Source organism: Cololabis saira, chromosome 15, assembly GCF_033807715.1.
Source record: "Cololabis saira isolate AMF1-May2022 chromosome 15, fColSai1.1, whole genome shotgun sequence".
In the NCBI taxonomy this organism is placed as follows: domain Eukaryota; kingdom Metazoa; phylum Chordata; class Actinopteri; order Beloniformes; family Belonidae; genus Cololabis; species Cololabis saira.
This window is the reverse complement of record NC_084601.1, coordinates 40,289,211-40,307,042: the sequence shown is the minus strand read 5'-3', so window position 1 is coordinate 40,307,042 and position 17,832 is coordinate 40,289,211. Positions and strand designations below refer to the sequence as shown.

The following is a 17,832-nucleotide window of genomic DNA, read 5'->3' as shown; positions in this document are numbered from 1 at the left end:
ATTGAATTATCAAATTGAATTATCAAAATGACTTAATCAAAACGGGGCACCACCTGATGTAATCAGGAAAAAGATAACTAAACTGCAAAAAATAGTCTCAAGGTAGATTATTCTTCAGAATAATAGTGAAGGGAGGAGTTTGAACAAAGGCTTTGCAACAACAGTTGTGACAAATAAGCTTAAAATAAGCACAAACAACTTCTCTCATTCAAATTAATCAGAATTTATTTACACAAGTGTCAAGAAGATGGTAAAACAACACTTCGGATAAATTTTGATGGCTAAACTACCCAAAAGCAACAACTAACTAAACATTTACACAAAACTTCAGATTACGTGAAGGGGGGTGGGGGTGGTAGTAGGAGCAGAATTAGGGGAGAAAACAACAAGATAAACAAACACACTCAACTAATGAGCACAGTTGTGACGGGATCACCAGTCCGGCTCACAACGTAAAACTAACTTTTAAAATGTGTTACTAAGTTTCTCTGCCCAGACACAGAACAGCCTCTTACGTGAATCTTTGTAAATTAAGAAAAAGTGGTTTGATCCGGCTGGTCAGTGTTTCTTGATGAAACAAAGGGTAGTTACGCTCAGCAGGGGATCTTGATAAAGAGCGTCTCTCTCTCTCTCCTGGTCCAGATGAGGACCAGGGTGGATGAGGGGAATACATGGGCACAGCAGCTGGGCCTCCTTCAGCTCCAGGTCAGTCCAAAGGCGTTCACGTCGAGACATGCAGGGTCCCTGGTTCGGCTCCTCTTTGGGCTCAGAAAACTCGCGGGCCACTCGCTGCAAAACGGACAGAGCAGAGGAGAAGAGAGCTTTTCCTTTTATAGCTGGCCCAGGAAGCCAAGGCCCCCCCTGTGGCTTGGGGTCTGTGTCCAATCAGGGGCTGTTCCTTATCACTGCAGGGCCTTAGATGCAAATCCTGGTTGAGCTTTGCGTCCATGGGGTTTCCTTTGTTCCAAACCATGCGGTCCGGTATCATAAACTCAAGGCTGGTCTCAGCCTGAGGCCCCAGAACTGGGACTCAAAGCTGACCCAAGGCCTCAACTGTTCATATAATCACACAATCCATAGTTCATATCGGACTGTGGCCCAACAAATATTTCTCATATCTTTTCTCATCATTTGTATTGTGCTGGTCGATCGGGACGGCTGAATTCCTCATTCTGCGCTGGGTGAGGGGATGGTGGGGTGGACTGGACTTGTGGGTGTATATGTACATCTGTCTATTATATATGTACATATTTATGCTTTAATGCATCTAGAAATATTTGTGTTAGAATGCCCGTAATGAATAAGATTGTACACAGTAAATAATGTATGCTTTTATGTATAGATGAATACAGGGACTCATGGTAAATAGTGTTTATATAGAGGGACATGTAACTGCAAATGGCAATGATCACCCAGGTATCCGCAAATTTATACTCATCTATACCACAATATGTTTACACCGTGTAAAATTATTAATATTAATTTGTGTAACTTCTCAATACATTAAGATTTTTGACATCTGACGTCTATGTGAAAACATGGTATTGAGTTCAAGGCGTAGGATAAGTTTTTTTTACTTCTTCTTACTTCTTTTTGAACATGTCAAAACTGCTGCTGCTTAAAAAAAAAAAAAAAAAACTTGCATTCATTGTTCAAGTATGTTCGAGCATGTCTGTTACTTACACTAACATCATGTTCAAAATAAAGACATTTTAATTGAATTCTTTTACTTGATTTTCTAAATCTGGTAATAACTGAACAGCTCTTACAGGTGTAAGAATCTGCTGCTTTTTAAAAAAAAAAATTCAAAATCTTTCCAACAATCGAACCACCAGAATTATTCCTTTCAAACTAAATTAACTAAACTAAATTGGTGCCTTTTAACTGAACTCTCAAAATAAATGATATCAGCACTGATTACAAATGTACAATTTTTATCCAGTGTGAATACGTCGATGTTTTGTCAAATCACCTTGCTGGGCAAAAGCCGCCCCACACTGATCACACCTGTAAGGCTTGTCTCCAGTGTGAATACGTTGGTGAGTCGTTAGAGCACCTTGCTGGGCAAAAGTCGCTCCACACTGATCACACCTGTAAGGCTTGTCTCCAGTGTGAATACGTTGGTGAATCTTTAGGTTACTTTGATGGGCAAAAGCCGCTCCACACTGATCACATCTGTAAGGCTTGTCTCCAGTGTGAATACGATGGTGAGTCGTTAGGTTACCTTGCAGGGCAAAAGCCGCTCCACACTGATCACACTTGTAAGGCTTGTCTCCAGTGTGAATACGTTGGTGTCTTATTAGAGCACCTTGCTGGGTAAAAGCCACTCCGCACTGATCACATCTGTAAGGCTTGTTTCCAGTGTGAATACGTTGGTGACTCGTTAGAGCACCTGGCCAGGCAAAAGCCGCCCCACACTGATCACACCTGTGAGGCTTGTCTCCAGTGTGAATACGTTGGTGAGTCGTTAGGTTACTTTGCTGTGCAAAAGCCGCACCACACTGATCACAGCTGTATGGTTTATCACCAGTGTGAGTTCTCTTATGGATCTTCAGGTTTGATGGAGTGGTGAAGACTTGCTTGCAATGACCACAGCAGTATCTTTTGGGTCTTCTTTTATGATTCTGCAACAGAGAAGATGACTTACATTATCTTGGATGCATTATCAAAAGCCTTTTCAGTTACAAAAACATTTTTATCTGTGAGCTGAGCTGGATTTGCGTGTGACTTTTGAGACTCCCCTGACGTGACTCGATTCACAAATGCATTTTTTTTTTTTAACACGGAAGGATCTGCAACCAATCAGATATCTTCCTTTGTTTCAGCCAGTCATAAGAGCGCACCCTACGTTGGGGACGATTTACTCGTAAACCAATCAGATTAAAGGGCGGATACACCTGCTGTTTGAGCTGCGTTGTGCCGTTGGCTTACAAAAGTAATTCAATATTTCGAGTTGGTGGAGTGAAGCTTGAGTTATGGTTCTGAGTCAAAACGACCCTGTGCCTACGGCGTGTGGTACGCGTCGATGCAGACCACACGCCGTCACTGACGTCACCTCCCGAAGATTGTAACTACGCGTCGAGGCGACACAGGCCACACGCAGACGGAGAGGGCTCTGATTGGTTCGCTTGGAAGAAACGCATTTCCGGTTTCCGGTTTGAAGCAGTCCTGAACTTTCAGCGCTCTTTTCTTCGTGTATATGGGATTTTTTTTGTTTTGGTTTTTGGCACAATAGTTGTCCTTATCTCTTTGATTCACTGTGACCGGAAAAAGTCGGATAAACCATTCAGGAAAAGATCGCAAACTACCGGTCACGGGGGGTACTGAACTGCGAAGAAATGGAGTGACGCCGAAGTCTGAAGGGTTCATGACGGCATCACGGTGACGGCGTGTGCTATGCATTGGTTTGACGCAGAACCAGAATTCAGGCTTTAAAGATAAATAAACAAGACAACACGGGATGGAGAGGAGATCACTGCTCTGCTTTTCTTGTGATCTCGGTAAAGAAAACAGCGCGATCGGAGATGGTTTATCGGGCTGTTCAACCAGAGCCGCCGGGAGGCTGGAGAGCTCCAAGTCCTGCCGATGCAGCAAATGATGATGAGAAACAGCGGAGATATTTATGTATGTATCACCACGCACACTAGGTAATGAAGCCTATAATCGGGGACCAGAGAGAATGCAGTTCTGCCAAATGATGTTTAGTGGAGCCAGACATTATCTCATTACTGATATGATTTAGCAGTGAGAACCAAGTGAGCCAGGTTAGATTCCATGTGGATGTCTCCCAGGTGACCTAGTATACATAGTGTGGGGCACACTGTAATTGAGCCATGTGGATAAATCCTCACATCTCCATCCAGAACTTCTGTACCGGTGCACAAAACCATGAAGCATGTATATGATTATCAGGGGTGTTCTCTGTACACTGTGAGCAGATATTAGAGGTTGCAAAACCCATCTGGAACATCCTTTGTCCTGTATAATGTATTCTGTAAAGAACTTTGTACTGTATAAGTTGCAAGTTTGGATTCTTCGTCATAATGAAATTATTTAAACATATTTGTGACCAAGAGATTTGGTTATTGTTAAGAGAGAGGTCAGCCGCCCATTTGGAAATCGGAAGAGAAACTATCTATTTTGGACATTAACCTGTAGAGTTTCAATAGTAATTTTGGGGTTTTTAGATTAAGTAACTATTTTCTTAGCGGGAAGTTGCAGATCCAGTTGGTTGAGTTTATTTTTTTATTATTATGGACTTAAGTTGTTGGTATTCTAAAACTTTGTTACTGCTAATTCCATATTGAACAGTGAGTGTGTTAAATGGTACAAAATGTCCACTTATGATTATATGTTGTAGATACTTTATTCCTTGGTCTCTCCATTGAGTAAAGTTTACCATCTTTAAATTTTCTTGATTGTTCCAGATGGGTGTGCGATCACATGGGAAAAAGTGAGACTTTGGCTATTTCAAGGAAGTCCCACCAGGCTGTCAGCTTTTAAAGCATTCATGATGTGTAATATTTATGTGTAATATTTTGACTGATAAATGGTAGATCTGCGATTTCCAAATCATTGCAAAATACTTGTTCTGAATCCAGCCATTGACTATCTAGTAAGTGGTTTTTGCACCATTTTAAGATATACTGTAACTTATTAACTAAGAAATAACACTGGAAGTTGGGTAAGTCTAAGCCTTCCCAGTCTTTGGATTTTTGTAATGTCTTTAAGCTAATACGTGGTGTTTTATTTTTCCACAGGAATTTTGACACGACAACTCTGACAGTCTAGGGGAGATGTTTATGCCTAGATATCTAATGTTTCCTGATTGTAATTTAGTAGTTGCTGTATTCTGGAAATTGCAGTTGATGCACAAAACTGTGGATTTGGACCAGCTGATAGAGTAGTCAGACAGAGATGAAAATCCATCTATAAGTGCAATTGTCTGTGATAGTGAGGTTTGTGAGTTCTGGAGGAAGATTAGTACATCATTAGCATAAAGACTTATTTTGTGATACAATGTTTTACATTTGGGCAGCACGGTGGCTTAGTGGTTAGCACTGTTGCCTCACAGCAAGAAGGTCCCCGGTTCGACTCCCAGGCCCAGCAGGGTCTTTCTGTGTGTCTGTGAGTTTGCATGTTCTCTCCGTGCTTGCGTGGGTTTTCTCCGGGTACTCCGGTTTCCTCACACAGTCCAAAAACATGCATGCTAGGTAAATTGATCATTCTAAATTGCCCAGAGGTGTGAGTGTGAGTGTGCATGGTTGTTTGTATATGTGGCCCTGCGATGGACTGGCGACCTGTCCAGGGTGTAACCCCCTGCCTCTCGCCTGGAAATAGCTGGGATAGGCTCTAGCAGACCCCCGTGACCCTGCAAAGGATAAAGCGGGTATAGATGGATGTTTTACATTGTATCCCTTTAATATTTAGGTTTTGCCTAATAGCAGCTGCTAAGCGCTCAATACCTGTTAATAGTGGGGGAGAAAGATGACAACCTTGTTCAAAAGCTTGTTCAAATTTGTCCTTACACATGCCTTGAGAGAGCTATATAATATCTTTATCCAGATGAAAGATAAAAGATCCAAATGCCAAATCCAAATTTGTGTAAAGTTGCCAATAGAAATTTCCAACGATTACCCAATTGAATGCTCTTTTTGCCTCTAGAGATATAATTGTAGATTCCTGTTTATTGATATTCGAATGATCTATAATATTGAGTAGTTTACGAGTATTAGTAGAAGAGTGTCTACCCTTAATAAAACCTGTTTGATCTGGGTGTATAATAGAAGGTGTACCGTAGATCAGGGGTTCTTAACCTTTCTGACCTTGGGGCCCAATTTTTTCAGTACAGAGTGGCGCGAGGCCCGTTAAATATTAACACTGTATAGCAGCGAAGGTCCAGAACATCATAATATATATATATATATATATATATATATATATATATATATATATATATATATATATATATATATATATATATATATATATTCAAGTAGCCTCATAGTTGTATCAACATCTGCATGTGACTGTTAAAAATTAAAAAAGTACATATTTGCCCATTAACATGGGTAACTTCAATTACTCATTTTTTTCTCTTAAAAATAAAATAAATAAATAAGATTTTATTTTATTTTTCAAATGCTATCTTATTTTATTTCTTTACTAGCAGTTTGAATTTCCCCTTTTCTTTGTTAATTGTCTCAACACATTTTTATAATAAATGAATATAAACACATCTTAACAATTTAAAAGTTTTGCCGTTTTTCTTTCTTCCCCTTAATCTTATGCCCTCACTTTCTGTCGTTCAGTGAGAGAACTGAGCTCTAACTTCTCCTGCCAGGACTTTAAATCTGGGCTGGATGGTGTCAGGTTCTCATGCACATGAGAAGGTGCTCATTGATGAGCCTGGAACGATATTTAGTTTTAATTATGTTCATTGTGGAGAAAGCTGCTTCACAGCTGTATGTGGACCCAAACATGTTTAAGATGGTCAGCTTATTTTCTGTGACTTCAGTTCAGACTTGAGTGAATATGTTTGATGAAAAACTTTGTGTTTTACTTTCGCACTTTGAACGCCACGGTCTCTGAACGTATGAGACACTGGTTTTGTCCCAGTGTGAAGACTGAACCAGGATGAATCTGTCCATTCTGGGTTGAACTTCCCTTTCCACCTGTTAGGCTTCTCATCTCTGTAAGAGTCAAGCTAATTACTTACTAAGTAACTTACTAAGTTGTATTTACATTAATAAGTTGTCAGGACTGCGCGTGTCGGATTTCATCCGAGCCTGATCAGCTGAGACGGGGCAGAGCCATGGAGAACCCGCAGCTCTCTGGCCGCTGCAGCAGAGTCACTTTCCGATGCTTTTGCGAGCCCGAACAACAGTCCAGTCCAGCAGACACATCTACATGTACAATCCTTCAGCAGTAACGATGGAGCCCACCGCCCGAGCGGCACCGACCTCCCCGGCCGCGCGGACGAGTCAGGATAAATGATCACGCCGCGCTCGCTCGCTCTGGGCGCAGACCCAAGTAATCGATCCCTGATCCTGGCGGATCTAAACCTACTCTGTGCAAAATGAAGGATTTTCTCTATAAATACACACCATTTCTCTTACTATTACACCTAGAGCTAGCTGAGGGTCTTCTTCTCCACATTTGGTCGGGAGTTGCTATGCAGTCCCGCGGCCCCCGCGGCCCACATGTACAAAACTGATTTTTTTTCGCGGCCCACTAGATGGCGCTCGCGGCCCAAGTGTGGGCCGCGGCCCTATGGTTAAGAATCACTGCCGTAGATGACCAAATAGTCGCCCGCGCGCAAATACGCGCCTGTGCTCTAATAGCCGCCGGGGTCCGAGCCCATTTGGCATAATAAACCCCGGTTCAATTAAACGCCCGGGCGACTACCGGTAATAACCTGGTAATAACACTGTATTTGCATTGTATTGTGTACAGTATCGTTCATACTCCTCTGATCAGCTCCGTGTGTCGCCGTTACACAGACAAACTGTCTTTGTTTATCAGAGCATGTGAGCGGAGTGAAGCGGCGAGAATTTCCGCTCCTCGCTCACAAAGGTTGTCACCGCTCTGCTCCGCCTTCTTTATTATTTATAATTTAATTTTTTTATATATTAAAATCCCAAAATATCTGTACCGTTTCTGATTGGGTGTGTGCACTGCGAATCATTTTTAGACACAACAAAGAACGCGTACCGCAAAAGTTGTGTCTCGGTGGAGGAACCGGCGTCCCAGCAAAATGAGAAGAGAAAAAAGAGTTCAGCAGACAGCGCACACACTAAAGGCTGATTTATGGTTCCGCGTTACACCAACGCAGAGCCTACGGTGCAGGGTACGCCGTAAGGCTGATTTATGGTTCCGCGTTACACCAACGCAGAGCCTACGGTGCAGGGTACGCCGTAAGGCTGATTTATGGTTCCGCGTTAGACCAACGCAGAGCCTACGGCGTAGGGTATGCGGCGACACGCACCCTACGTGGAAATGCGCTTTTTTTGCTATTAAAACATGATTTGTAATGTGAATTTACAACACTTTGAACTACAAATAATAGTTTTTGAGGCTACATCATAGATTGCGCATGCTCTCTGTGAAAGGATGAGGCAAAGCGGGTCGCAGCTGCTTCAACTGTGATTCCTTCACGAGGAGCGACCAGGATTTCAAACACGCTTGATTTTCTTGCGACCTCACGATTCGTGATCGGGAGCTCGTCGTGAGGTGTTGTGTTGTGTACAGTGTGTACAATTTTAGTTCCAGTGTTACTATGGTGATCTCATATGTTCTTTGTAAGTAATGGTCTGGTGCTGCTCATTGCAAAAATAAATTGTAGCCTGGTGCAAATACCCGCCTGGTTCTTATAAACGCCTGGGGTCCAAGTGGATTTAGCATATTAAACGCCCGGGCTACTAAATGGTCATCTACGGTAATTATTTTCAGACGTTTGGAAAGAGCTTTGCTGACTATTTTGAGATCTACATTTATAAAGAGATATTGGGCGTTAGCTCGTTGAGAGCATAGGATCCTTATCTGGTTTCATCCATCCATCCATCCATCCATCCATTTTCCGCCGCTTATCCAGAACCGGGTCGTGGGAGCAGCAGTCTCAACACAGATGCCCAGACTTCCTTCACCCCAGACACTTCATCCAGCTCTTCCGAGGGGAGTCCGAGGCGTTCCCAGGCCAGCCGAGAGACATAGTCTCTCCAGCGTGTCCTGGGTCTTCCCCGGGGTCTCCTCCCGGACGGACATGCCTGGAACACCTCCCTAGGGAGGAGGGACATGCCTGGAACACCTCTCTAGGGAGGAGGGACATGCCTGGAACACCTCTCTAGGGAGGAGGGACATGCCTGGAACACCTCCCTAGGGAGGCGTCCAGGAGGATCCGATACAGATGCCCAAGCCACCTCAGCTTACTCCTCTCAATGTGAAGGAGCAGCGGCTCGACTCCGAGCTCCTCCCGGGTGACCGAACTCCTCACCCTATCTCTAAGGGAGCGTCCTGCCACCCTGCGGAGGAAACTCATCTCTAAGGGAGCGTCCAGCCACCCTGCGGAGGAAGCTCATATCGGCCGTTTGTATCTTGTCCTTTCGCTCACTACCCAAAGTTCATGACCATAGGTGAGGGTAGGTGCGTAGATTGACCGGTAAATCGAGAGCGTCACCTTTCGACTCAGCTCCTTCTTCACCACGACGGTCCGGGACACCGACCCCGAGATACTTGTACTCCTCCACCTGATGGCAGGACTTCTCCACGCCACCCTTTCCCGATGGAGAACCATGGCCTCGGTCTTGGAGGTGCCGATTCTCATCCCTGATGAGTCGCACTCGGCCTCAAACCGCCCCAGCACATGCTGAAGGTCCTGGTCCGATGAAGCAAACAGGACAACGTCATCTGCAAAAAGCAAAGACGAAATCCTGTGGTTCCCGAAAGATGGCATGAGTAAGTCCTTGAGTCTTGTTAAAGACAAGAAAGCCCTTAAACTGTTTTTCTTTACTTGAAAGATATGATTTAATACGATATGGCCCTTGTGAGTTATTTTTCATTTTATTTTTTTTATTTCATTTTTATTTTATGTTGTACAATAATTAGATTCTCAGTGTATATTTTGCAATACTGATGTTGCTCAACCCAAGGCAAAACTTTGTAATTGTGATATGTGCCTTGTTTGTTTGTATCTATGTTTCAATAATAAAAAAACATATTGTGGTGTAAAACTAAGTTAAGGATTAAAGTGAAGATTGTGTATGAATTAGCAGGAAACATCAAGATGAGAATATGTTTTCAGATAGAAAGTTTGGGCAAGTTAACCTGCATGGGGACCTTTCTCCAGCAGAGAGCAGCAGAATCTGGGCAAAGGAAACGGCGCCAGCGACCTCCGTCGACACTTGTGTCCAGCTGGTATCAGACCGGGAACAGCGCCACTCGCGGCCACAGCCAGAACTGCAAGTCGCGTACGCGTTCACTATCTTTTTGAGAACGTGCACGTCTACGCACCAAATGAAGGCAGGATACGCGTGACAACAACGATGCGTACGCGTTCTGAACTGCAAGTAGAACTGAGCCCTAACTGATGACGGTTGGATTCTTCCTGATGTTGGTCCTCAAAGGCCTTCAAGAAAGCAGCTCAGCGTGAAGTCAAGACACTAAACTGTGGCGTTTGTTTCAAGATAACGGAGCCTGGAAGCAGGTTTACCTTCCTCTTCCTCAGCTTGGAGTCGTTGAGTTCCTCCTTGTCGGTAATCTCCTGCTTGGGCAGTGGCAGAAGTTCCAGCTCCCTCTCCTTGGCTTCTCTCAGCGGCTGCTCGGTAGTGATCTGCACCTCGGCAGGAGCTTCGTTCTTCACCTGGAACACCACAAACACCCTGAAATATCTCTGCAGGAGCTTTGTTCTTCACCTGAAACACCACAAAAACCCTGAAATATCTCTGCAGGAGCTTTGTTCTACACCTGAAACACCACAAACACCCTGAAATATCTATGCAGGAGCTTTGTTCTTCACCTGAAACACCACAAACACCCTGAAATATCTCTGCAGGAGCTTTGTTCTTCACCTGAAACACCCAAACCACCCACTTTTGTGCTCCCTGTGTCTTTTCAGAATCCAAAGAATTGAAAGGTGATTTTGTGATTTTGTTTCATGATTTTGTGTTTCATGCCGTCATCCTGAGTTAAAAAAAAGCAATCGTGCCAAGTAATCTAGCAAAAACAAAGCTGGAGTTATGATGGGAGACATTCCTTGGTTTGAGGATTTGAAACACTTAGCACCACTCCTTTTAAGAGTTCCTCCTCCTCCAAACGGGACAGCTAATCACAACAATGTTCATGCTGCTGCTGTAAGACAACGGAAACCTCCAACCTCAGTATGTGTTATATATATATATGTTTTTTGCTCTGAACCACCGGCTAAAGCAACTAGCTAGCTGCTCGCTACTCTGCCATTACTCGTTACTGGTCACCGCTGTTTTCCGTCCTCAGCCACCACCATCTCCACCTCAACAAGCTTACCTGCTGGATGTAGCATGCTGTGGCTAATCCTGTGGATATTCCTGGGGTTCTCGTCGCTCCTCTACACCCGGACCCTCGGCTCCTCGACGCTAGCTCTCGTTAGCTTCCAGCTACCGCTCTCGACCGGGACCATGCCGCCGCTCCACTCCGCCGCGGCCCACCACCCGCGTCCGACGCCTGGTCCACTCTGGCAAAACCATCCTCCACACAGCCGCTCAGGACGCATGTTTTCCTACAACTTCACGTCGCCAAACTCCATTCCTTCCTTCTGGTCTTCCTGCCGTCCTGCAACTTCGTTACGTCATCACAACAAACAGAATCTGTCCAATCTCCGTCCACTTCCTCAGTCCTCTCAGCCAATCACCAAGCAACACCACCTGAAACTGGCTCTGTTCAACACCCGCTCACTCAACAACAAAAGCCTGCTGCTGAATGAATTTATAACGGACAATAATCTGGATTTCCTCTGTCTAACAGAAACCTGGCACAAACCCCTGGACTATTTCTCACTAAATCAGGCCACTCCCCCCAACTTCACCTACATGGAACAAGCTCGTGCTGAGGGGCGGGGGGGCGGTGTTGCAGCAATATACAGAAAGGACATTAAAGCAACCTCCATCCCCATTCCTGTCATTCCTTCATTCGAACACACTGCCTTCAAACTACCTGGCCCCACTCCTCTTGTCACCGCCGTCATTTATCGCCCCCCCAAACCAAACCCCTCCTTTCTCTCGGATCTCTCAGATTTTTTGACCCAGCTCTGCTCCATCTCTCCCTCTGTTCTCCTCCTGGGTGATTTCAACTTCCACATCAACGATCCTAACTGTAAACCTGCTGCTGAATTCCTGGACCTGCTACACTGCCTCAACTTCACTCAACACGTCGACTTCCCCACTCACGCCCGCGGCCACACCCTCGATCTCGTCTGCTCACTGCCCACTGGCCTCACAATAAATCAGCTCTCCAGCCTCAACCTCCATGTGTCTGATCACCTGGCAATCATCATGGACATCAACATCCCCATCCCCACTCCCAAAGAAGCACGCAAAATATCCTTCCGCAACATCAGATCCATCTCCCCCTCTGCCCTCTCAGCCTCTCTCGCCACTCAGATGTCCGCCTCCCCTCCCCCGTCACCCGACAACCCCTCGGACCTCGTGGATTACTACAATCATACACTCTCCTCCTGTCTTGATCAACTGGCTCCCATCAAAACCAAAACAGTCTCTTTCGCACGCTCAGCACCCTGGTACACCCCTGAACTCCGCAAACTGAAATCCCGTAAACGTCAACTCGAGCGACTTTGCAAGAAATCTGGATTAACTGTTCACCAACTCGCCTACACTGATCATCTCCACCAATACAAGGATGCCCTCAACTCAGCTCGCTCCACCTACTTCTCCAACATCATCCATTCCGACTCCTCCAACCCAAAGGCTCTCTTCTCCACAATCAACAAACTTCTCAAACCCAGTGACAACATCTCCAACTCCTTCACAGTCTCTAAGTGCAACGACTTCCTCTCATTTTTTCAATCCAAAATCCAGACCATCTACAGTAACCTGACCACCTCCTCCACCCCCTCCACCTCCCCACCTGTTTACCCCCCCTCCACCACTCAGCCCCTGTCTCACTTCTCTCCCATGTCTTCAGCGTCTCTTTCCACTGTCATGATGGGCATGAAAACCTCTTCCTGTGCTCTGGACCCCATCCCATCCACATTTATAAAAAACTGTCTCCCAGCCATCTCCCCACTCATCATCAACATCGTCAACTCCTCCTTCAGCTCTGGATCAGTCCCGGACACCCTCAAACTGGCAGCTGTCACCCCCATCCTCAAAAAACCTGGACTCAACCCTGACACCATGAACAACTTCCGGCCCATTTCCAACCTCCCTTTCCTGTCAAAAATTCTGGAACGCGCCGTCGCCACTCAGCTCAAGACCCACCTCACCTCCAATGATCTGTTTGAAACATTTCAATCTGGTTTCCGCTCACGTCACAGCACAGAAACAGCCCTCATCAAAGTCACCAATGACCTCCTTCTCTCCTCCGACTCCGGCAACCTCAGCATTCTCCTTCTCCTGGACCTCACAGCAGCCTTCGACACCATCAGCCACACCATCCTCCTCTCCCGCCTGGAATCATCTCTCTACATCACCGGATCCGCCCTCTCCTGGTTAAAATCCTATCTCACCGACAGACATCAATTCATCAGCATCAACAACTGCTCCTCCTCCACTGCCCCTCTGTCACAAGGCGTCCCCCAGGGTTCGGTGCTTGGTCCTCTTCTCTTCATCCTCTACATGCTCCCCCTTGGCAACATCATCCGCCGCCACCGCCTCCACTTCCACTGCTACGCCGACGACGTCCAACTGTACATCTCCACCAAATCCCTCACCTCTGCAACCCACTCTACCCTGACCAACTGCCTCGCCGAAATCAAGTCATGGATGCACTCAAACTTCCTCCAACTCAACTACAGCAAATCGGACATGCTCATCATCGGCCCAAAATCCCTCACCAAAACCGCTCACAACTTCACCCTCACCATGGACAACTCCATTCTGTCTCCCTCCACTCACATCCGCAACCTCGGAGTTATCCTGGACAGTAACCTCTCCTTCCAACACCATGTCAACCACATCACAAGGACTGCTTTCTTCCACCTGAAAAATATTGCCCGTCTCCGTCCATCACTCTCCTTCTCTACCGCTGAAACCTTGATCCACGCCTTCATCACCTCAAGACTCGACTACTGCAATAGCATCCTCTATGGTTCAACTTCCAAGGTCCTCAATAAACTCCAATATATTCAAAACTCTGCCGCTCGCCTGCTCACCCACACCCGCTCCAGAGACCACATCACCCCAGTCCTCCAGAAGCTCCACTGGCTCCCCATCCCTCAACGGATCCACTTCAAAATCCTTCTCCTCACCCACAAAGCCCTCCACAACCAGGCCCCCTGCTACCTCACCGACCTGCTCCACCGCTACACTCCCTCCCGCAGCCTCCGCTCCTCTGACGCCAACCTCCTGTCCCTTCCAGTCAGAACCAAGCACCGGACCTGGGGCGACAGGGCCTTCTCCATCGCTGCACCCACCCTCTGGAACTCCCTCCCCAAAAACATCCGTGACTGTACAGACCTCCCAGCATTCAAATCCCATCTCAAAACTCACCTTTACAGAACTGCTTTTAATGTGTGATTAATGTCCTGTCTCATGTTGTGTCCTTTTGTACTGTCCTGTGTAATTGTAATTTGTATTATGTGTTTTGTTTTAATGTAAAGCGTCTTTGAGTGCCCAGAAAAGCGCTATATAAATAAAATGTATTATTATTATTATTATTATTATTATTATTATATGTCCTTGAATAATGTTTGATGGGTGATGTTTGATAATATCCTTGAATAATGTTTGAGGTTTTTTATCTGTGCTGTATTTATTTGTGCCAAGGGACTGCAGACGCAAATTATCCTAAGGCTAACTCTGGTGCAATGCATCACATTTACATTTATGTTTTTAATTGCACATGGTCCCTCTCAAATAAGATTTAAGTAAGTAAGTAGTAAACTCTCTGCTCATGGTCTCGGTTTAGGGGGTCTTGACTCCAAGTTTACCGACGACTGATATGTTTTCTATGCTGTTGACTGCACATTAGTGCCCCCCCCACCAACTTTGAAACATGTTTTCTCCAGATTTCCAGCGGCAGAAGAACCCGGATGTGATCAAAGTTCTGCTGAAACAAAAACTAACCAAACTAAACTAAGGTGAAACTAATATATGTCTTCTTAAGACTAGGTCATATATTAGTTTCACCTTTTAAGTTGAATTATTGAAATAAATTAACTTTTACACCATATTCTAGTTAAACTATTGAAATAAATTAACTTTTACACCATATTCTAGTTGAATTATTGAAATAAAATAACTTTTACACCATATTCTAGTTAAACTATTGAAGTAAATTAACTTTTACACCATATTCTAGTTGAATTATTGAAATAAATTAACTTTCGCACCATATTTTAGTTGGATTATTGAAATAAATTAACTTTTACACCATATTCTAGTTGAATTATTGAAATAAATTAACTTTTAAAACCATATTCTAGTTGAATTATTGAAATAAATTAACTTTTACACCATATTCTAGTTAAAATATTGAAATAAATTAACTTTTACACCATATTATAGTTGAATTATTGAAATAAATTAACTTTTACACCATATTCTAGTTAAAATATTGAAATAAATTAACTTTTACACCATATTCTAGTTGAGTAATTGAAATAAATTAACTTTTACACCATATTCTAGTTGAATTATTGAAATAAATTAACTTTTACACCATATTCTACACCTGTATATTCTACATCTGAGCTGATGTGGCCATACATACATAGGAGGATATTTCAGTTACTATATGGTTGTCTGTCTCTACAGTCATGCAAGTTCAACGCTATTAAAGCACTTTAAACTTTAAATCAAAGCATTTTGTTTTTTCATATAAAATAAACACATTTTTATTCAGTTTAGAAGTTTTGGGGCTTTTTTTTTTGCTCCTGCGCTGCTGAAATCAGGGCGTCCCTTATTTCTATTTCTGAAAGGTGGAAACCCTAGTCTGGATTAAACTAATTAAACTGAATTAATACATCAGAACTTATTCCACCAATTCATATGAATGTGAGCCCGACACCAGCCCCAGTTTTACACAGAAACAGTTTAAAACGCTAAGACTTCATGACTAAAACCCGTGCCCTGTCCGAAACCTGCTTAGCTTAGCTTAGCTTAGCTTAGCTTCCCTAAGCTCCGGGTTTCGTACCTTCGCCACCTCGGGGATCCGCTGCTTCCCTGCCGCGGTGGACGCCATGATCCTCGGTGTGTCGGGGGTTCGAGCCCCGGAATATCAAACCTGAGCGGGTCAAACAGCAGCTTTTAGCAGCTTAGCAGCGGCTACAACAACAACACGTGGTGCTAACCGCGGCATTTGTTAATAAAGTTTTTTAAATAAAGGCTCCATGACCCGGAAGTGCTGCCGCCATGATTTCCAACGGAGTCCTATGGAAGCGTCGCCTCTGTTTTATCCACTGCTCTGGTTCAGACCAGAGAAACTCCCGTTACATTGAAGAGTTGAAACATTTTGGAAGAATGCAAACGGAGAAGGAGAAGGTCCAGGACCAGGACCAGGACCAGGACTGTCAAGGGTCCAGCTTTTCCTCTGCTGGTCTGCAGGTCAGTGTTCTGGGTTTTTCTGTCTGCTAATGATGATCCAAACGCTGTATTTTAATCTGCATCAGCGTGTTTGAACTAAACCACAGATAAATCAAACACATGACCTGTTTTTTACTGCACATAGAAACGTTTCTGCGCTTGAATGTTTGTAAATGGACAGATATTCGTAGATTCCCACTTCTGCGGTCAATAACTCCCAAATAAAGAGACATAAAAGCATGAATGTTGCCTCCGTCCAACCACTGAAACACAGACAAGTTTTCATCAAACGAGACTCTAAACCAGGGGTCCCCAACTACAAATGCTGGAGGTCCACAAATATTTTTTGAATCAGTCCAAGGTCCGCTCCCATGCACGACAGCCATCGCGAGCAGGGCTACATTCCCATTTAGTATGGTCAAGCCTAGTTTATACAAATCATATCCCCTCCCAACCAACCGTTACCAATAATGGAGTGCATGAAAATACAATTATTCACTTTACTAGTCCACAGGAAATAATGAGAGGTATGTTGAGGCTCAAAGAACCATTTTATTTTTTCAGCTGTGCCTGCTTATTGTGCTTAATGGAAATACTGGTAGACACTTTTAGAGAAATGACACCTTTGACTTGTCTGTGTCTTAATTTAACAAAAATAAAATAATTCCTTTTATTAAAATAAATACTAAACATGAAAATCCCTTTTCATTTGAACAATTCAAATATTCTTCACACCCACTCCAGGAATCCAACATCCAAGGTTAAACATACCTATATATCTGGAGGAATTAAGAACCATTTTTTTTATATACTTTTTATTTTGTCTTTTTCAAGTTACACAGAAAGGAAAGAGAAGGAAAAAAAAAAATATAATAATAAAAATAAAAATGATAGTAACAATCATAACATAACTACCTGGGGGAGAATTAAGAACCATTTTAACATTGAGCAGAGAAAAAACAAACAAACAAACACTGCTGCTTAATGAGAAAAATTACATTTTGTGCTTGTTGCCAAGACTTTGAACTTTGGCACAAAAGGTGTGATGGCCAGGCGGAGACACTGATGCAAGTGTTCATTGGTGAGTCTAGTGCGGTACTTGTTCTTCACAATATTCATTGTGGAGAATGCAGACTCACATCTGTAAGTTGACCCAAACATTGTGAGAACATTAACTGCCACCTTATGTAGCAAAGGATACTTGGCTGCAGTTACCATCTTTGTCCAGAAGGTGATAGCGTCACACTGAGCCTCTTTCAGTGCAATATTTTCCTGGAGGTCAATCAATTCATTTTGCAGAGTAGCAGGTGTTGCCCATGGGAAGACTGTGTGTGCTTCTGCAGAGAACTCTCTTACATTTCTGACCAGGAATGGGTTGTCGATGAACAGTAGCACCTGTTTTCCTAATATGAAGTCATCAAAGCGAGTCTTGAAATTTGCAATCAGCTTCTCCAGGAATTCCACATGGCACTGAATCCCATCTCCTTTTCCTTTCGTCTGTTCCAGAAGTCTGGGGAAGTGTTCCAGTCTCTCCTGTGGGTAAAAAATAAAAATAAATATGAAGATATGGTTTAAAAGTGGTATGAAATATAAAAAAATA

General features: G+C 43.9%; 2 protein-coding genes across 3 annotated transcripts in view; one reads left to right on the top strand and one right to left on the bottom strand.

The window, feature by feature from the left end:
* Positions 1-208: 208 nt before the first annotated feature.
* On the bottom strand, positions 209-9,315 carry LOC133460779 (zinc finger protein 239-like). The gene is made up of 2 exons (XM_061741551.1): positions 9,176-9,315; positions 209-2,624 (listed from the first exon to the last, which is right to left on the bottom strand). The coding sequence occupies exons 1-2, from the start codon at positions 9,290-9,292 to the stop codon at positions 1,935-1,937; spliced, it is 807 nt and encodes a 268-aa protein (XP_061597535.1). The 5' UTR covers positions 9,293-9,315; the 3' UTR covers positions 209-1,934.
* A 6,767-nt stretch (positions 9,316-16,082) lies between these two features.
* LOC133460773 (zinc finger protein OZF-like) overlaps positions 16,083-17,832 on the top strand; it is a 43,194-nt gene continuing 41,444 nt past the window's right edge. For both annotated transcript variants that reach the window (XR_009784152.1, XM_061741543.1), the window contains exon 1: positions 16,083-16,253. Coding sequence is in view for 1 of the 2 variants with exons in the window: in XM_061741543.1 (XP_061597527.1) it covers positions 16,170-16,253 (84 nt within the window). In the remaining variant the exon portion in view is untranslated. The remainder of the gene's footprint in view (positions 16,254-17,832) is intronic.